This window comes from Mesitornis unicolor, unplaced genomic scaffold, assembly GCF_000695765.1.
Source record: "Mesitornis unicolor isolate BGI_N332 unplaced genomic scaffold, ASM69576v1 scaffold8307, whole genome shotgun sequence".
Lineage (NCBI taxonomy): Eukaryota > Metazoa > Chordata > Aves > Mesitornithiformes > Mesitornithidae > Mesitornis > Mesitornis unicolor.
In genome coordinates this window covers 1-22,066 of record NW_010198325.1, presented here as the reverse complement: position 1 = coordinate 22,066, position 22,066 = coordinate 1, and the positions used below count along the sequence as shown (strand labels likewise).

Here is a 22,066-nt window from a genome sequence, read left to right as displayed (position 1 = left end):
AGAGACAGAATAGCTGGAAAATACGCTTGGATAATGACCATTTGCTGTTTGCCTTGTGTTGTTTTGGGTGCTGTGTACAAGAGCATCCAGCCTGTTCTCCAAATCAAGTTTATGTGTCTTTACACTTTGGTTGTATATATCTCAACTAAAAAAAAAGGTGCTACCTTTTTAATCTATTTTATATCAATAAAAGGAAGAATTTATCCTTTAATCATTCATTAATTGGAGATGACATTCAATAATAAGGCTACCAACACATCCACTGCAGCATAGTAATACCTGCAGAAAAGGTTGTCTTGTCTTTTGGAGTTACTAGATTCTGCACATAGATCAGCTCAGCATGCGTTTCCCAGTCATGTTGTTACGTAGCTCCCCAAGCTGGCTGATAAATTGTTGCAGGGTAGGTCTAGTAAAAGCAGCCATGCTGCTCTCTGAACCAACGCAAGTGACAAAGTGAACGTCAGGACCGATGGACCATTCTCTGCATTCTTTAGCAACAATTCATTACTTCTGGCTACGGTTGGGCATATAATCTGTAACCGTTTCTGTGAAAAATCCTCTAACAAGTTTAGCACATTAGGGTGCTAAAAGTTAGGGTGTCAAAGTTACTACTTCTTAATAACATTTGAAAAATATTCAAAAGTGTTCAGATTGTTAGTGCTGCAAACAACATTGCTTTAATGCAGTTGCTTTTATTAAAAAGGAGTGAGGTTTGATTTGCATTAAGTCTAAATCCCATTTAACAACCAGCACAAGCTAGAGTTCTATGGAAAAACTAATATACGTATTTAGCATCTGCTTTATTTGTGTGAGTTTCTCTGTAAAAACTTGCAGAATATTGATGACATCAAGAGCATATCCAAATGCTGGAAATAAGGGGACACACATGAAAAATATAGTAATTGGTTCTCTTTTTTAATTATTTTATTTGCTTACATAAGGTATTTAAAATGCCAACACAGGCTTTATTCCAATGTGAAAACTCTCATAATATCAGTTAGAAATTAATTGGAACCTGTGACCAGTATTTTATTACATACTGAAAACAAGTAGGTAAAGGTTATATGCCTTTAAATGCCTATAAAAGGTTGCATTTTGAGATATCTAGCCTACAGTTTAAGTGGATTAAGCAGGTTATGAACAGCAGCATTCAGGAGGGGCAGGACAGTAGGCTCAGGGAGTATTTGGGTATGTTTCTTACATTTGATTGTACATTGCTGCTGAGAATTCTGGAAGGATCTGGTTTTTCTCACCTCTCTTTAATGTAAGTTAAAATTGAGCATTCAGCACTTCTGGTGGGGGCTTAGCACCTTGCAAGACCCTTGGAGTGAGGGGGAGGTGATGCCTTGCTACCAGTCCCTCCTGCACAAGGCAGGATACAGTCTAGCCCAATATTTATTAATCCATAATAGTCTGCCTAAGTGCTGTACAGTAAAAATTTAGTGTGTTTTTTATGGATAAACCATCCCTGTGGATGCTAATATTTGCTGCTGCAACCTGTTACTGCACATGCAACTATGGGAGGTTGCCTGGTTTGCCGCTGATTAGATTTGTGCAGTGAGTGACAGCCTTGGACAAAATCCAAACCATACGTTAATATTAATACTAATTTAAACCCATGTAAGTTAATGCAGGATAAACAGCGATCAGCCTCTCAACAACTGTAGTAAGCTGTCCACTCTAGCCACAGGATTCTCTGTTAGAAGATGCCTGATAGACACTTCACATTACACCTTGTAAGAGGTGAGAAAGGGAACAAAATCATTGCCAAGTTACACTTCAGGAAAAAAAATACAGTTACAAGCTAGAAAGTACTAGAAATAATTTAAGTAAGGCTTTGTAGTATTTTTATAACAGAAAAAGGGAGGCTGTCACAGCAAAAGATCTGAAGAAAATCTGAATACTATTTTGAAGGAAGCAGAACCATCTAGCAGCATGGTATTTTTTATGAAACTGTAACTGAAGGATGTTAATACCTATGTAACCTGTACATTGGGTGCATTCACTTATTTGTATTAATTCAACGTACTTCATATTCTGCGGCTCATTTATTACGTTCTGTGTCATATTTGCTGTGGCTGCTGGAGAAGGGTTACCATAAAGTCAGAGGCAATGAAGATGGGTGCTCATCTAACAGGTGCTCCACTCCCTTTGTTCTTTGTATACACATATTCAAATCACACAAGGCAGGGGACAGGATAGGGCCTGTTAACTCATTGCTGATTTCCCTGGCAAATAAACCAGCAGCTGCAGGTCCAAGCCCTGGCTTAGCACTGAGAAGAAAGTGGCATTTGTGGGGGACAGGATGATTTCATGGAGCAATTTAGCCAACTTCTTTTGGGACTTACAGTGCAAATTATATTTTCTGCTTGTAGGTAAGAAACAGTATGAATTATATTCGATTGCCACTGTGGAAATGTGGGTTGGTTTTATACTCAAAAATTTAAAGATATTCCTGTTGTATTGTCAGATGTTTTTTATTTCAAGAAAGTAGCCTAAAAACTTTTAATTACATAGTGTCACCTTGTTTTATGAGTGTAGCTATAAACTTTTAGCAATTGACAAAAATTAATGCTATACATAATCTGTATATAAAACATGGGCATTGATTACATATATATTGTCACATATTAATATATGCATTAAGCATTCTTTTTAACAAGTAAGGCTGGACAGGTTTTGAACCAAAGTTCATACAGAAGCTGTTACATATCTCGTTAAAAATGCATTATGTTGAGACATTGCTGATGGATTATTTTTCAGTTCATTGTGATGCCTTACAGTTCATAAGGAAAATTTATATGTAATATTTAAATGCACTTGGCATTAAAACTAAATTAAGCTTTCAATCAACTGAAGGATGTCTTCCCATTAATAGTACATTTGTTGGGTATCTGGGTGCAGTTTTCATAAGTATACATTTGTTATCCATGCACTTGATAAAAAATAGATGTTCTGTGTGCTTTGACAGGAATATCCTGTGATCAAATGTTAGATAAACTTCTATTTCTGCAAACTCTTGTAGTTCACTTTTTCCTGTATTTAATTGTTTTTGTAAATATAAACAGAGACTATATAATATTGCAAGTGTAGTGCATCCTCTACTTACTCATGTGTAAGGACAATTTTTCTTTTATCTTCTTTGTGAACTTCACGTACAGTTACCTAATACCCTTGAGTTTGAGCTAAATACTCTGTCGAGAGATTTGGCTTTGTAACAATTGCAGTCTTATATGAAGATTATTTGATTTCTTCTTTAAAACCTCGGTTCATAAAAAACACAGTGAATGTGCACTTTATCTACATTACAACCTTACTAGACATCTTTTAATTAAAATCCTACAAGAGATACTGGTATGCAAGCAGAGTGCTTTAGAGTGCACGTTTGTTCACGAGGAAGTCTTATCGTACATCCTTAGATACACATATTTCCTCGTATGGGAAATGTGCAGCTTGTACTTTATATCATGACAAGAATCAGGTGCACTGGGGGCAGGACACAAAGCCCACCGAAGACACTGACCTCAGAAGCTGAAATGAGGTCCAATAACAAAGCTCAGTGGAACTTCTTCTTGGGCAAAAATCCCAAATTAGGCAAGAGTATGCCTAAGTCTCCTGATATAAATGGAGGTGTAGGAATTGTGGATTCCCTGGTCCTTTTTTTTTTCTTTTTTTCTTTTTTTTTCCCCATAAATGAACATATTTGCAAAAAGTGTAGAAACTATTATCACTGATCTAGTGACATTTTACACCAAGTTCAGGCTTTTTGGACATCTGAAGAGCTAAATGAACACTGATGAAAAGCAGCTGCGACTCCAAACTCACTTTGACAAGGAGATGTGCATGTTAAATTCAGAGGTTGATAAAACCTCGCTAAGCAGGTTTCAGTTTATGCCATAAACTCAAAAGTTATGTCATAGGTTTTTATTTAAACTAAAGCTGTAGCCCTTGTTTTATGTCAACAACGATTCTGTTGTGCTTATGTGCAACGATACCAGTGAGAGCAAATGAGAGATGGGAGTAAAGCACAGATCACTGAGCTCCAAATGGAGGTCATTTTGGTACAACACTTGTGGTCATTAAACAAAAACTAGTTTTCAGAATTCCATTGTCTGGGAGAAATGTGTATTATATTTAGAAAGCTACAGAGATAGGCTTAAATTATATGGAAACTATGCCTCATGAGAATGAAGTAACAGTTTGGCACACTGGCTTGATTTCACTATTAACATTAATTCGAGGATTAGTCATAACTGTCTTCAGTTTTAATTTAAAATTAAAATTAGTTGAATAGAATAGAATCATAGAGCCACTTGGGTTGAAAAAGACTCTTAAGATCATCGAGTCCAACCATAAACCTAGCACTGCCTAGTCCACCACCAAACCACATCCCTAACCACTACACCTAAACATCTTTTAAATACCTCCAGGGATGGCAACTCAACCACTTCCCTGGGCAGCATGTTCCAGTGCTTGACAACCCTTTTGGTGAAGAAATAGCCCTTTTGATGAAAAAGATAGCCCTTTCAGTGAAGAATGTTCCAGACTGCAAAGGATTTGATCTCTCTTAGAGCCAGAAGTCTCTCAGCGTTGCTCCTGTAAATCCTTGCCTTCAGAGAACACCAGTAACTTCTCTAAGCCTCAGCCTGCCCTGCCCCTCGCCCTTCTGCCTGCAGAGGAGCTCCCACGTGCTGATGGCACTCCACAAAACCACTCCAGCAGACCCAGTGGGAGCAGCAAAATCTTCAGTCACCCAAAGTCACTCCAGAGCAGACTTCAGGGGAAACCACTTCAGACCTCACCACCCCTGGTCTTTGCTAAAAGAACTTCAGAATGCCTTTCCAAGCTTTCCAAGCTGTCACATGGAGCCCCTTTTCCCCATGAATCAAGTGGAACACAGTTAATTTACGGTTTCTATTCCCACTTTTTTTAAGTTTTCCAGCCACAATTATCTTACTGTATTATGGTGGTACCTTCTACACTGGTGGTCCCAGTTATCCCAGTGCTCACTAGACCTGCTTGGTTATTGCTTACTTTCTGCACAAACAGATCTGTGAGAAATACTCTTTGTTATATGTATTTTATGATTACACTGCAGCTGTTACTGGCTGCTTGTCCTACAGCATAATCGCTTATTGACAGCTAAATAAACTCAAAAATTGAGCAATATCATGCCTAAAGAATGAGGAAGGATATGGACAGAGCTTTTAAGGTCTCCTAGTGCCTGAGAGATGGTTTTGACTTCATTCAAGGAGATTTAAAAATTGAAATGTACTCAATGGGTTCTATGAAATATATTTCCAACATTAAATATTTTGTGAAGGATTTTACTGAAGAATTATGCTCTTTTTTTCAAATAGACAACAGCTTTTTAAATCTGATTTGTATTGTAAGGTTCACAGGGAGAGAATTCACCTCTGAGAAATGTTACAACAACCAACAAAACTCACCTCCCATTAACCATAGTCTAGCAAGTTCCTAAAGAGTTGTGCAGCATTAGAAAACATCGCAAGAACAAGGCCACAAATATTATTTCAAAGGAGTGGGGAAGTAGGCTTCAACTTGATATGCTTCTGCTCTTTCTGATCTAGAAAAAGTTAAGCATGTAAACAACTGCTCTCTGCATCCTCCACTTAAGCCTCTCCATATTTTTCCTCCACTCTTCCTCCTTTTTTGTCCCATTCTCCTCCTGTCTCAAGCTGACCCCCAACCGTCCTTTCCACATCAGTGTCTGTACAACCTGAAGTCCTCTGCCCGCTCCTCTTTAGCCCCTGAGAAGGTGGGTTTGTCGGTCTTTCTGTCAAAGGATTTCACTGTCTTTATACACATCACCCCTATAATGTTCTGCCTCATTTTCCTTTGGTTTCCCTGCCATACCCTCAGAAACGCTGCGAGCTGTCTAATCTATTTGAGTATAGTATTGCTCAGCTTTATGAAAAATGAAGCCAGGCATAAAATTACTTTTTTGGAGCAGACTTTGTAGCTGGCTTTGTATTGACTATAAGACTCACGAGTTCCTGAAAGGACAGAGTATGACCAGAGATTTCTTAGCGATAGGGGTTCTTCCTGAAATACAGTTAGTATCCCACAAATGGTTTTGTGGGTGCCTTCAGCAGCATGGACAACACTTCTGGCTACCCACAAGCCAGTCCTCTCCCACACCATCTCTGCTCTGCCACTCTTTCTGCCCTGCCAGAGTACTTGTAACATTAATTACTGGCATTACATATTGCCATGCTGCATCTGCTACCCTCACCCCATTTTTGTGTCTGTACTCTGATCCCCAGTGAGTTTTCTTTGTGATTAGCTCAAGTGGCAAACAGCTGTGCAGTGAAATTCAAAGATGTTAACCCAAAACACATACACAAATACTGTATGATGCTACTGAATTGATATTTTTACCATTTCCTGCTATATAACCAAGGAAGTAAGACACAGATGAACCTTTAACAATTTATTTTTGTCATAAAGACAAATGCTGTGAAAGTAGGAAATTTAAGAAACAAAGTCATCTCTGCGTTACATTAATTTTGAATAGCACAGTCACATATTTTTCGCACATAGCTCCCTGCACACCCCCCTTTCCCGGTAGAGGATATATGAACTTCAACTGGGGAGTTCCTTTTTTGTTACAGGTACTGGGAAGCATGTCAAGAACCATACCAGGTTGGAAGGGACCTGAAGGATCATCTGGTCCAACCAAAGATGTTCAGTAGCAGGAAAAGAGTAGATGGTGCATGGGGAAATTGCATGTTGCCCTGGGCAGTGCATTCTCTCTCTGTTTCCAGTGAGCTCTTCTGCAGTGTTAGATGGATTACTAAATCACATTTTTTACTAATAAGAGGTTGCTCTTTTTCTAGGGTTTTGACTTAGCACTTGCAGTGTGCTTTTCAGCAATACTGAGCACTCAAAGCCATGCAACTGAAGTCAATAGGAGTTGCATCTTGAACATACTAAAATCTGTTTATATGTAGTTTGAAAAATCGAGTCCTTGCTGTCTCATCCAAAAGGAGTGGGTATTTTTGCTGTTAATGTACTCTGGGCTTAAGTTCCTCATCTGTAAAGTCATATCAATTATAATGATGTTGTGAAATCAATTCATTATTGTCAGCACTTTACACCATTGCTGTACTTGTGAGTGCTGTGGAAAAGTTCACATGGAAATCAATCACTCAGTCCTAAGAGTAATGTTGTAGTAATTTTCTATAAATGTCTCAGGTTGACACAATGAAAATTTATTCAAAAATAATATAAGGGAAAGACGATGATTAACTGAGAGCGGCCTTTTTGCACCCTAATGGAGGCAGGATTCTTGGAGAACAGGATTAATCATGTGGCTGAAAATTTCGCTTTTGTACGTATCAACAGCAAACCTTAATTCTGCCCTTTCCTAAAATTGGAATACTTGACTTTTGCAAGCTTAGTAATGTTTCTTGAATTTAGTCTTGCGTCATTAGTATTGCAGTCAGCAATAACTATATATAATTTTAATCAGGCAAATTCATGGAGATTTTCATGTTAGATTTTCAGTTTCTCAGTACAACTGGCAAAGTAACACTAAGAAATGTTTCTCTAGCTAAACCAACCCAGAAGAACAATCCTAACAATTGAGTTTGCAATCCAAGACTGTTATACAGTATAAGACCTAGAAATTGGAAATATTTTAAAGGGAAAATATTTTAAAGTAAATGTGCATTTTCTCATTTTTGTCAAACTTTCAACAGTAAATGATCTTCTGACAAGAAATCGCAAATATCCTTCCTTTGACTTTTCAGATATTTTCAAGATGGAGCCCTGTAGCTAAATCCAACTTCACCGAAGTGAATGAGCGTTTGCCCTTTCTTATTTTAAGTCTGAGTTATAACCATTAAAAAAAAAAGGTGTAAGCTATAACTTTGAGAGTTTTTTTCTCCGTGAGAATTTCTCATTTGAGTTTTTCAGGGTTTCCATTTGTGTTTTGAGTTTGTTTATTTGTTTGTTCTTTCATTTTTATGCAGGTATTTGTTCTGCCTTAAAGTTGACAGTACCATCTCATACCATCCATGGTATTGAGGGGCAACCACTCCATCTTACTGTTGACTACAATTTCAACGTTACAGCTTCTGAGATTCAGATAATTTGGCTTTTTGAGAGGCCTCAGAGTAACCCAAAATACTTGCTTGGCTCTGTAAATCAAACAGTAGTTCCAGACTTGGAATACCAGCACAAGTTTACCCTCATGCCACCAAATGCATCTTTGGTGATCAATCCATTGCATATCAATGATGAGGGCAATTATATTGTAAAAGTCAATGTCCGTGGAAATGGGACAATAGCTGCCAGTCAAAAGATTCAAGTAGCTGTTGATGGTAAGTTAGTAAAATATAGTGTCTTCATTTTGAAAATAAAATGGCAATAGTTTTCAAGTACTAGTTCTAGTATCCAGTTAGATTAGTGTAGAGTTTAATCATTTAAATATATGATTAAATTTAATCATAAAATTAAACTTAATTTATTTTTAATAATTTAAATTTGTTCATAAAGGTAGATTAAATAATATATACATTAATAAATACTAACAATTATGTTGTTTTCTACTGCTGCTGGAGGGATTGTTAAAATGTCATCTTTAAATAAAATCTATATATTGACTAAAGTTTCATAAATAAAAAAATTGAAGTGTTATAGAAGCAAATAATCAATATGAAATCAGACACACTTCTAAAAAATAAGTTTCATAAGGCTTTGCTGTGCTATCAGTCGTAAGGATGCATTAACTTTCAAATAGTCATTTTCCATCAACAACTTTACCTTCTGTAACTATCGAAGAGGAGTCATTGACACTGGTGACTGGCTGGGGACACTGTATTTGTAAAAGAAGCCCAGATCAGAAGTTCTAAAATACTGAGGTTTCCTCTTTGTACTCTGCTTCTTGTAGTGGGGATAGAAAAAGAAATTAAAAGAAAATAGAAAAGAATTATCTAAAAGAATGACAATTGGCTCCTGTAATTTATGGATTATACGGATGGAGCCCTGTAACTGTTAAGCTTGTAATAATTAAATTAATGACATCTTGACATGACAAAGTTGTAGCTGCCATTTAACTCCCATATGCATCCCACTTTGCAGACATCCTCATGGCCGAATCGACAGCGTATTTCAGCAGTGCCCACTATCAGCAGAGCTGCAGGCAGCCATACTGAGGATGTCACACACTGTGGGCAATCTCACACTTTGCAGTCTTGATTTCCATGGCCACAGGCATCTGCTTATGAGGCAGAAGCTGGAGGCCATGGTATACCTGACTGCAGCTTTTGTCCTGTTATCGGTAATATTAACAGCCTAGTTTTATTTAAGTACTAGAACAATTCTTACAGTCACCAGCTGCAAATATGGCCTTCTTTTTTCAACCTTTAACCACATTTAATAAATAACATTTGAAGTCTGAGTACTTTCCAGAGGGGATGATGACTGCTATTTGTTTCATCTTGACAATGAAGACTGTAATATACTGGCTCGTCACTTTTACAACTCTGTATGTCTTTATTTTACAGTTCCTGTCACAAAGCCAATTGTACATACGGAACCATCTTCAGGGGTAGTGGAGTACATAGGGAATATTACCTTAAAATGTACTGTGAGTAAAGGTACAAGGGTAGTTTACCAGTGGATAAAAAATGGGAAGCCTCTCCATGCTGGTCCTAATTACACCTTTTCACCAAACAATGCTACACTTCTAATTGTTCCTGTTGTAAAAGAAGACATTGGGAATTACAGCTGTCTCGTATCTAACCCTGTTAGTGCAATGGAAAGTGAGATAATTGCACCAACCATATATTGTGAGTATATGAAATATTCATAATTACCTTTGTTCAAATGAACTGGCTGGAAAGAGTGCCTCTAACTATGGAAACAGGCAGAAAACAGTTGAGTAAATGTTATATGTGTGCTTACATTAAAAATGAGCTTGTTTGTAACAGCTCTAATGTACAACAGTAAAATAAAAAGTTACTCAGGGTTACGTAGTTGTGAAGATAAGTCCGAACAGCAGAATTCAAACAAGAACTTCAAGAACTTCAGCGTCAGACATCTTCAGATCTGGAAGAGATATGGCTGAAAGAAAAAAAAAATAATCAGTATATATGAAAATATTGTTTAAAATGGAGACAGCAAACAGTATCAAAAAGCTAAGTACAGAAAGTACCAGGCTGAAGGACTGCTACTAGTGGTTTTGCTCTTTGGCTCCAGAGCACTTACTGCACTGATGGTTGTCTGGGACACTTGCACCGACAAGGTGTGTATCCTTCAGTCTCAGTTCTGGTGCTGCTTCCTCCCTTCTTCCTCACTCAACTACCTAAATTTTCCAGAAAATTTGAAAAATTCAAGTTCTAAACTGAAAATCTATTTTTGAGCCATCGTTTAGCAAAACTTTAAAATCTCAAAGTTACTTCAGTGTCTACATTTCTGGAACCTTTTGCTGTCTGAGTGATATACACCTCAAAAGACCTGTATATATAAAAACTCTGAGATTCAGTTTTTCTCTACAGGTGGAAATATTGTTACAAGTATTTGCATTTTCAGAATGCACTTTTTATTTCATCAGAACTGAGGGTTTGCTTTATGAATAATTTATAATTTGAAAAAAATCTGAAGAGGAAGCAATGCAATCCTGAAAGTCTGCAATACTTGTGCTACCATCCATATCCAAGTTAGTGATGGGAGTTGGGGTCTTACTTCCTGAGCATGACAAAGTCACGTAATTTGGTCCAACCTCTGCCTTCAGAGGTAGTTTGTCTCCCAGCTCCCAGTTGTCAATAACAATCCAGAACAGGCCCTGGGATCTCTGTGTGCCATATGTCATTGCTGCGGGGGAGTTGCTGGAGGTGATAAATAAAAAGGTCACTCACAGTAAATACCTGCCATCTGCTTGGAAACTGTATCAGTCTCATGGTGATAGGAGCAATTGGAAATATTCCCACAGAGCAGTAAATTGTTGCTCAGAACAGATGATTTATTATTTTACAAGTCATTTAGTTAACTGGCTTTACGGAGATTTCTGTTGAGAACAGTACTGGAAAGGAGAAGTAGAGCTGAGGGATCCATGAAGGCTGTCACTGTGGTTTTTTACTGAGAATCAAAAGTGTTTTGTTCTTCATTTCTCATTAACTCTGATGACCATGCACCCCAGAACATGGCTATTGCAGTAGCATCACACAGAAACAAATCATTTCAAGATGACGAAGTTGCTGTCATGGGGCTGCAGCAGAAAGAGCTGTACTGTGGTGATGGAGTTGAATTTAACAGACTAAGTGGGATTTCCTTCCTTGGGACTTCCCAAAGCTAGAACATATTCAGTCCTAGGGAGGAAATGGTTAATTACCTGCTTTTCAGAATCAGCCCTGGAACTGTGTATATCCTTCAGCTACTCTGTGTTTAAGGGTCTCGATGATGTACATACAATGCCCAGGAGACGCAAAAGGCTGACCCAGATGAAGCAGAAGGGTTATCCAATGCTTGTGTTGACTTCATCAAGGAATGCCACTTTTCAGACCCTGCCAAGATTTAACTATTTCTAAAGAAAATCTTTGGGTTTTTTTCAAACATCCTTCCCCAGCCAGCCAGTGTGCATCAGTGGTTTTTAGTGGTTTCTTTCAATTTGCAGGTTTCATACAGAAGTGTAGTTATGTTGTTAGTGTTATCTGTCTATGCTGCTCTGTTATGATACTGACAAAAAAGCAGAACTCAATTCTGATTCTTTTGCAGACTGTGGCAAATATCTACAATAGTGAGGGTTCACAGAAACCAGTCAGCTATTCTTACCGATTATCTCTGTTTACATAAATCAAAGGTTATATTATTAGTGAAAATAAAAGCTAATTCTTCCCAGAAAGAAGAATTGGATAGGAAGAACCACTGAATTGCTTTGAAAAGTAAAAAAGTGTGTTCCTGCCTATAAATAGTGCAGGAGGGGTTCTGCTTTCCTTTGTGAACAAGTCAAAATTCAGTACATCCCTATCCCATCTGAAAAAGGGGAAGTAAATACCTGTAAAGGGCAAGCTTCCGTGGAGAGGCTGGTGTTCTGGACCATCCACAGAAGCATGTGGTCCGAGTGAGGTCAGCCAAGCCAAAGTAGTGGTGATACGTCTGCAGTTCCCAGAAATTATTACAGGGTCAGCCAACTCTTGGATACAGAAAGCAAATGACTCGGGAACTGCAGAGTATGTAAAGAAGCAACCCATCATCTAGAGTTTAAAAAAATGTCTTGATGCTTCAGAGCTGCCCCTGCCATGTAGGTGGAAGCAACACTCATTCATGCTGAAGTGAATCTATTGCTTTTCGCAAGTAAATATTATGTACTATGTTGGGCCTTCCTTAAAATGAAACTGCAAAAAGCTTATCACTGAGAAATAAGTAGAGAAAATAAACTGTTCGACAAGTTAACATTGTGAAATACGGACATTTGGTTAAAAGTGGACTACACTGAGGTCATGGTGTGATAGTCTGTTAATATATTCTCTTGTCTAAGCCTTCACAAGTGGAGAAAAAACCCAGAGGTGCACACAAAATGGCCAGTTTGGTGCTGCATGCTTTTTGCCTATGTGTTCTTGAAGAATAAATCAGTAAATCAGTTTTATAAAAAAAGACAGACAATAGCTAGAAGCATGCATGTTAGAGGAAGATCTAATGTCAGCCTCAATTTCCTGATAAGAAATAGAGTCTGAAACGTGCCGGTGTGCCACTTCATGTAGCAGGGCATTTCACACACAAACCCAGCCTCATTTTCTTAATGCTTCCAGACAACCATAGGAAGGTGGAAATACTACTTAATTGCACTGTCTACAATGGGCTTATCTGCCTTTTTGCTATGCCATTCTGTGTGAGACACTTGTCAGCAGCTTTACTGAACTTCAGGGATCCTACCAAAAAGATGTCTCCTGCTCATTCTGCATATTTTCTTCTTTTGGCTTCTGTCAATATTGGGTCTATAATTTTTGATTATGCATGTAAGCCCTTAGGGAATTAGCAACATTAAAATGATTAGCTCTTTTGACTGGAAAATGTAATTTAAGAAGGCACATTTTGATTTTTATATTCTCTACATTAATTTATATATTTAGATCCCTGTAAAAATAGATCCCTGTAAAGATATAAAAACCACGTGATCTGAAATGATCTATTAAAAATAGCATGGGAAATATTCTTATAATATTTAAATATATTGTTTCCCTTCCTATTTCCCTATGAAGATTACCCTAAAAATACTTATCTGCTCAATTTTCTGAATAACAAACACATGACATATGGGTCTTCTAATTATATTCAGAAACACAGCTTGCTTTTAGCACAAGGGCTTACTCTTCAAAGAAACAGAAATGTTGAAACAGCAAAAGCCTAGTAAAGTGGGAGGAAGGTTGAAGTTTATTTTAGCAGTCATTTATGGAAAACTTCTAATTTCTAGTGTTATCTAATGCACATCCCACTCTATATTATACTTGTATGATAGTTCCCAAATAGTTATTATTCTGCCAAGTATTACAGTGAAAGTTTCTATAGTTCAAGGCTAGTTCGTTCACTTTTAAATGTGCAGAGAAATTACTTGCACCAATAAGTTCGGCATTTAAGTAGAAAGGGTCAAATATGCCCCTGAAGAAGCCCTGCTTCTTTACTTCACAGCTTTTCCAACTCTTTTCAGTTTTCATTCTTTTTTTCATACTGAACAATGTATAGATCTGTGCTTTTTTCCTGAACAGTGATTAGATCAGTATTAAGAGGGTGCAGTCTGAGATAAAAATCGTACAGATGAAATTATTGAACTGAAAGCATTTTAATTGAAATAATTAAATCCAATGTCAGCCATTCTAAAGGCCACTTTAACTTAAAAATTCTACATTTAGAGATATACTTTTATTTAAAGTTTAGTTATGTTCTTTGATTTTATTTTTTCCACCGTGTTTTCTTTTTTTTTCAATGCAGATGGACCTTATGGACTTAGAGTTAAATCAGATAAAGGTCTGAATATTGGGGCAGTGTTTACAGTTGACATGGGGGAAGTTATACTCTTTGACTGCTCGGCAGATTCAAACCCACCAAATACCTACTCGTGGATTCAAAGGGCTGACAATACCACTCATGTAATCAAATATGGACCCCATCTGGAAGTTGTTTCTGATGAAGTGGCCCAGAAGACAATAGATTACATGTGCCGTGCTTTCAACAACGTGACTGGAAAACGAGATGAAACCCACTTCACGGTCGTCATTACTTCTGTAGGTAAGAACATAAATTCATTGCTGTAACTGTGATGTCTGAGCAGACATCAACCTCAGAAAAAGGAAATAATTCTTAGACAGAGAATATGTATCAGAAGTGAGGTCTTGGTAACAATGTAGTAAAGGGGAGAGTGGCCATTCAGTGGGACCTAGGTTTTACTCTCAGTGTGACAGGGTTTGGGACAAGACTCACTAAGATCCTGAAGTTTTGTGGGAGTTTGACACTAAAATATACTTGGCCATTTGGAACTTTATCCCTTAAGCAGAATAACTTCCTCAGGAAGGAAACCTCATCATGACCAAGTAACATGGCAGAATTATGTCTCTTACTCTGTTTCCTACTTTTTGCCTTTAAAAATTTGTAAAGATGAATTATGTGGAAATTTGCTGAATGCCAAGGTATGCCTTTCCCCTTAAGACAGATTTTGTCCAAGGCTCACTGTCCCACAGCTTTCAGGAGCTGTGAGCCCTGGGGCCATGAGGTGACCAGTACACGGGACAGTCTGAAGTGTACCTCACTGACTAAAGTAACCAGGCACACACTTGCAACAATGACGGTCATCAACATTTTTCCAATGTGGTTAGGTATTAAGAACATTAGTTTAGTGTATGATAATAATGCAAGCTGTGATGATGAATGGTTTTATTACAGTCTGTTCATAAAAATTTCCCTGTCCTATTTATGAATCTATGGATTGACTGCTAGGTTGTGCTGAAAACACACCTTTATTTCTCATACATTATAAACTCCATTCCTATATCAGATTGCATTAAACAGCAACAAAGCCGTTTTTCAGAAAACCTCCAGAAGCTTACAGCGAAGAACAAGATATTGAGGAAGTCCGATATCTCTTATTAATGCAGATCAATACAAGTATTTTCAGATAAGGAATGTATGCTATTAATGTTCAACAGGATAGAATAAATTGCCTTTTAGAACATTTAACAAAGCAATTTTGCTTGTGCAGAACAAAGAGCTCAGCCATTTGTTAGTCAGATAAACAAGGAGAGCAGATGTCCATAGCTCAGGCTGACTTAGGGATTCATCACAAATCCATGGCTTTCAGTATGCTAGAAGGAAGATGGAACTAAACACTGTGGTTAGTGGTGAAGCAAAATGCAACCAGAGCTGTGTGTCAGTAGAAATAAGCGACACTTCTCCAAGAAGTTCACACAAGCGATGATATATATGTGAATATTCATCAATAAGTGTTAAGAAATTCAGCTGAGATTTCATTTAAAAGGCCAAAAAGAAGGGAAAATTCCACAGCTTCATGTTTAGTTGCACTTAAAATCAGACATTTCCTAACTACAAATATTTTGCTAAATAGAGCTCTTTAAAACATTTTATCCCGTGTTTTTAAAAACTTAAAAAAACCAGTTTCCTGTCTACAGCCTTTTTCTTCTTGATGAGTATTTATTCATATAGCACTAAATCCAGGTGTAATCCAATGCAATGCAGCACTGATTGACTCTTAAGAGGTATGTATTCACACAGAGTGCTAAACTGCAGAAATCCTGCTCAGGCTAAATTCTGGTTGCAACTGATTATACATACTAAACAAATACTATGAATATTATTCCTTTTCCCTTCTCCCTGTCCCTGTAATCCTTGATACAGTCCAGTGCCTTTCAAAATACTGGAAACACAATTTTCAGAGGCGACAGGAACTCTGATGTTTCAGACGACCTTACACAACTTCTCCACCTAAGAAACTGAAACTCAACTACATGGTGCTATGAACAGCTGCCTCATTAATCCTAGAAGTCATCAAGAAAACAATTACATCAATAAGTTACAATTATATCAATAACTCACAAAGCTGTTGCCCAGTTTTATCCAATCTAGTTGGATTTTAAAAGAGGAGGTATCTCATTATGTGCATCAGTCATTGCTCTGTTCTCAAGTTGAATCAACTTGAGTGTGCTGAATGCACACAAAGCACGTCTTTGCTCTCTGCATCAGTGTGCCTGTGGAGTTAAGATTTATTGAATCTAAATTTGAAATTACTCTTTTCAAAGAACATTTTTTAGGACTCAGCTGATTCTGCAGCATTTGGATTGGTTGTTTTGGGTTTTTTCCTGAGGAAAGCAGTATATTGAAGGAGTATGAAAGAAATCTGGTGAAATGGCAGTGATTTATTTACCCATATATTCAGGCTGCATCTGTTTGAAATCCACATATTTAGACTTTGTGATAACGGCTGCACACACAGCCATCACAATGCCAGTGAATTATATGGAGGTCTAAGCAGATGTAACCAATGCTAGCTCTCTGCACAGGGGTTTGTCAAACACATCCAGCTAAATAATACACATCTGAATTGTATTAATAAAGCTGGCACTGACAAGTATGCAGCATTAATTTATCTGTATGGATTGTTACATGTCCTTTAATTACATGAATTCTGCATGATTCAGAGCAAAAGGAGGAAATTGAAGGTGCACAGGAAACTATACCTGGCATTTCCTAACTTTGACATTCCTGTCTTTGCAAATTCCATGCAAATGTACTCCACGTGCTTTTGTATATGTAATTATATACATTGTGTGTTTGTGTTGTATCAGTACATCCTGCTGGAAAACTGCTGCTAATGCATGTCTCAGCAAAAGATCTGAGCAAAAGAATTAAATACTTCGGATGTATTTAGACATGAATGGAAAAAATAATAATTTAGTGGCTTCTGATGGGATCTGATAAACAATCAGGCTGTCAGTGATATGAAAATCTTTCAAAAAAATACAATAATTCAGTTATCCTCTCCTACGTTATAGCTCCTACAGCTAGGAGGACTTCGCTCCCATCTATCACAAACTGCTCACCTAATTGTCACCTAATTTCTTGGTAGTTCCATGTCTCTATGCCTAAAATTAGAATATTCATCTACTTTTTGTGATGCTGTAATTTGTGGATTACATATACTGACCTTCACTGAGTTCTAGGTACCAATCTGTTCTGGAATCATTTCTGATATGCATATCATTGCTTTTTCAGTTCAGGAGTTTTGTGGGGGTGAAAAAAAATACCAGTTCACAAGAAGCCACATTTTTTATCTTTGTTGTATCTCTATGCAGGTTTACTAGCTTCAGATGAATTTCAAAAGGTGCATTTTTCATTGTAGCACACTGTACAGAACAAAAGACTAAATACAGTACTCATCTTCTTTGTCACAGGATTGGAAAAGCTGGCTCAGAAAGGAAAAACTTTGTCGTCTCTTGCAGTAATAACAGGAATTTCGTTATTTTTGATCCTAGCTATGGCCTTTTTATTCATATGGAAAAGGTATCAGCCACATAAAGGTATGTAAAAGTTAAGCTTGCCATAGCTTTTCTTTTGGACTATCAGAGCAAAAAGAATGAATTCTCTTTTTCCCTTCTTTTCAGTGATACAAAAGAAGCTGCAGAGCAGGTACGAAAATAAATGATTCTTATATCTTGAAGTCCTTCCCATCAAGAAAATTGCATTTTATCATATTAATTTTCTTTCCTTGGCTTATGGCATCAAACTGAAAAATCTGTTTATGTTTTGTAGGCCAGAGGCTGATTACAGAAAGGCGCAGACATTTTCAGGTAATGCTAATAAAAGAAATATAAGCACAAGGTCAAAATCCATTCCTGCAAAAATTTAGCATCTCCACATACAAAAAGAAAGAAGGAAAGGAAAAGAAGTGTGTTTTAACCTCTGTGTTAGCTTACTTAAGATAAACCAAAATGCCAACAGGTCAGCCTGGGTTTAGCTCATGCCTGGAGTTCACAGCAGGATGTATCCTGTTGGCTTGAATTCCAGCTGTTAATCTCAGTTTTCTGGGATTAGAATTACCCGTATTCTGCTGTTCTCACCGATATGAAATAAATACCTGTTATTATGGGATAGCAGTGAGAGGTGATACACCATGTGAGGATGACAATTCTAAATGTTCATGACACCAATTGATACCAAAATTGTGAGATAATAATATGACATTACAGTATATATATTTTTGCATCTACCATATTCTATACTACCTTTCTCTGTGTCATCAGGACCCAATGTGGATCTTTTTCACTGCCTCTGTTCCCTCCAAAATCCTTCCCACATGATCCTGGGCAGGAGAGGTTGAAAATTTGCCATCGTTTGGCAAAGGAGCACTTTTTTTCCCATTCCTTTCTACCAAAGCATCAGAGCAGGCCATAAACTGCTAGATGCAAGATGATAGGGAAGGATACAAAGCTTAGGAAGGTAAAAGAAATTCACTTGAGCACAGAGGGTCCTTGACCCCAGCAAGTGGTATCAGAGAAGAGAATCTCAGCATTGTCTTTCATGCTGCAGCCTTTGCTATGAAGTGATGCCCAAGAGACAACCAAGAGTCTCAGATCTGGATAGTGGGAGGGTAGAGAAAGGGACTCCCACCCTAATTACAAGTTGTATCTGAAGTTCCAGATACAATTTGTCAACTGGTTTAACAATGTGGCACCTATTAGTATCATGTCCCTTTTTTATTCTCAGCATTATAAAATATTCAGGTGGTACTGCGTCACTACAGTGTAGATGGGCTGAGTTTATGGACTGGGAATAGAGATTCTATGGGAAGTTAAAGTAAATTGGTCTGTTCAGAATTCCAGGAAAGAGAGTCCCAATGGCTCTACCAAAACTGTTACTGAGGTTAGCAAGAGACTCTTCATTTGGTCCCAGGTGTTGGTGTCAAACACTCTGCACACCAACTCTGCATCTTCCCTGCCTCACTCCGAGCCAGTTTAGGAGCTTGCAGGGAAGCGGTTTAAAGCAGAGCAAACAATAAATATTCAGATGTTCTAAAAATTAGGCCAAATTACTTCCAGTAATCATTTTCCAGGTTCATATTACATCTTAATACCTTTTTCATGTTTGTTTGTTCTAATTTTAGGACATGAAAGTGCTTTGGATGATTTTGGGATATATGAATTTGTCGCTATTCCTGATCTTGCCAGTGGTTCTAGGGTATGTGATTTCACACCATAAACTGATGGTTTCTCTTCTATTTCTCAAGGTGTTCTTGTATCTATACTAGAATTCTTCGATCAGTTTGCTTCTGTTCCTTTTTACAGATGTCTGTATGACACCATATTCATGGCTGCTGTTTACCCAGTATTTACTCTTTTGTTACTATTAGTTTAGTACTTGTATCAACATGGTGCAGTAAGGAACTAACCCAGCTCTAAAGACAACAGTCTCAGTTCAGCTACCCTATATTAAAAGAATATTAGCAGTGTTGGGTAGATGGGTAGCACTGAACCACTTGTGTTCTGCACAAAGAAAATTAACTATTGGGATGCCATTTTCTCCCTCGGCCCTAATATTGATATGTATGCAGAATGGACGTACAAGCAGTGAAATCTATTCTAGTCTCCTGTAAAATTTCAAGAAACAGGAGAAACTCCACTGTTTCTGTTACTCAGATTGCAGATAAAGCCAGCATTTGATCCACTGATTCACTTTAGTTAGTTAGCAGAAAAAAAGAAAAATAAGGAAGTGGAGGTAATGAAGATCTGGAGTTTGGGTATAGGCAGAAAGACTGAGAATTCCTTATGGTTGGGGAGTCTAAGTGTTGTGTTGACATAAGAGCAGATGTGTATACTTAACATATTGAACAATTTCATTATTACTTCATTTATGGAAAATCCTTGAAGTTCCCAGTCTGACATTGCTGGTAGGACTTTTGTGCTGAACCCTTTCACTGAATATTTTCTCCTTTTTTCCTTATCATTCTGCTTCTCTCTTTATTAAATGTTGCTTCCTTGACTTGTGATACACTAATATAAAATACTTGCTATATTAAATGCAAGGGCTGCATCCTAAATCCTCTGAAGATTCTAATTGAATTTAAAACTATTGCTTGCCTTACTATAAATGTGATGAAAACTTATTCAAACTAATAGAAATGAACTGTTAAAACCACACAGAAACCACTGATAGGGAAAAGTTAAAACAATGAGGTTACATATCAGTTTAATTTCTGTTGGTTTGTGGTGTTTTTTCCGATTTTTACTTACAGTAGAAATACTCTTTGCTAATTTTAGGTTTCAAGTCAATCTGTTCCAGGCTCTGACTTTGTCCCAGGCCAGGATATGCTTAGTACGGTTTATGAAGTTATTCAGCATATTCCTGACCAGCCGCAACAAGAACATCAACAGTAAGTCAAAGCCTGTGTGCGCTCATGTTGTAGCTCAAAGACAAATACGTTTGCATCCAGAACCATTTACGTTTTGGTATCTGGTGTTTGATTTCAAATCTTCAACCAAAGCAGTTTAATCAGCATCACAGCTTCCAGACCTGCCAGCTGTTTGCCAGGTAGAGTTAGGGGTTGTTTTTTTTGCAATGCTGATGGTTGGTAAAATGGTCACTGAAATATTAACAGACAGTGCTTAGATACCTGAGAAAGCAATGCCTTAATTTGTATATTAACTAATGATTTAGAGCAAAAGAATCCTTGTCCTGCAGTACCCCCGCTGGGAACTCCACAGAAACACTTCTGCCGAGTTCAGTACCAGAAAGACCACAGCACATTGTTCTTATGCAGATTGTGTCTGATAATCCTGGTTTTGTTCAAATCACCTACTTTGTAGCACTTCCCGGCATAAGAAAAGTGAACTCCCAGCTGCAGGAAGAAATGAGAAGAGCCAGCAGATCAATATCTGGCTCTGAGCCTGGTGTCACTGGCAGAATTTTGGGGTTTTTGATCATGGATTGGTTTACACAACACCAGGCCTGCTGCCAACAGACAGGGTATGCCTGTCTTAAAGGGTGAAAAGGATCTTTACACAGGAGTTAGCAGGGCTCACTGAAAGAGCTATAAACTAGATTTGAAGGGAGAAAGGGATAAAAACAGGCTCACTAGAGATAAGCCTGGAGGAAGCACAACAGAGTTTGAGGGAAGGTGTGCTAGCAAGGTCCTTTGGAGAGTTTATGACCTTTGGAAGACGGGGCAGGCAAGTCAGGATGACTACAAGGATGTTGTGAGGTTATGCAGGGAGAAAATTAGAAGAGCCAAAGCCCAACTAGAAACTTATCTGGCTACAGCCGTAAAAGACAATAAAGAATGTTTCTGTAAATACATTAGCAACAAAAGGAGGGCTAAGGAGAATCTCCATCCTTTACTGGATGCGAGGGGAAGCAGTGACAAAGGATGAGGAAAAGGCTGAGGTCCTTGATGCCTTCTTTGCCTCAGTCTTTAATAGTAAGACCAGTTGTTCTCTGGGTACACAGCCCCCTGAGCTGGAAGAAGAAGATGGGGAGCAGAATGAAGCCCCATAATCCAAGGGGAAATGGTTAGTGACCTGCTACACCACTTAGACACACACAGGTCTATGGGGCTGGGTGGGATCCACCCAAGGGTACTGAGGAAGCTGGCAGAAGTGCTCACCAAGGAAAGCTAATATAAGGCCCCACAAAGCCACTTTCCATCATTTATCAGCAGTCCTGACTAACTGGGGAGGTCCCAGTTGACTGCAGGTTATCAGATATGACACCCATCTAAAAGAAGGGCCATAAGGAGGATGTGGGGAACTACAGGCCTGTCAGTCTGATCTTGGTGCCTGGAAAGATTATGGAGCAGATAATCTTGAACACAGTCACACAGCACATACAGAGCAACCAAAGCTCAGTATTGGAGCCAGTTCTGTTTAATATCATTACCAATGATTGAACATCAAGTGCACCCTCAGTAGGTTTGCAGACAACACCAAGTGGGGCAGGAGTGTTGATCTGCTTGAAGGTAGGCAGGCTTTACAGAGGGATCTGGACAGGCTGGATCGATGGACCGAGGCCAATTATAACCGAGTGATCAGGCCCAGTCAACATG

The 22,066-nt window shown here is 38.1% G+C and overlaps 1 protein-coding gene across 1 annotated transcript; it reads left to right on the top strand.

Annotated features, from left to right (window-relative positions):
• Positions 1 to 2,281: 2,281 nt before the first annotated feature.
• Positions 2,282 to 20,402, top strand: HEPACAM2 (HEPACAM family member 2). Its single transcript, XM_010189109.1, has 9 exons — positions 2,282 to 2,375; positions 7,998 to 8,348; positions 9,534 to 9,818; positions 13,954 to 14,250; positions 17,424 to 17,549; positions 17,634 to 17,658; positions 17,782 to 17,819; positions 19,133 to 19,206; positions 20,286 to 20,402. Exons 1-9 carry the CDS (start codon positions 2,306 to 2,308, stop codon positions 20,400 to 20,402), a joined length of 1,383 nt encoding a protein of 460 aa, XP_010187411.1. The 5' UTR covers positions 2,282 to 2,305.
• Positions 20,403 to 22,066: the final 1,664 nt, after the last annotated feature.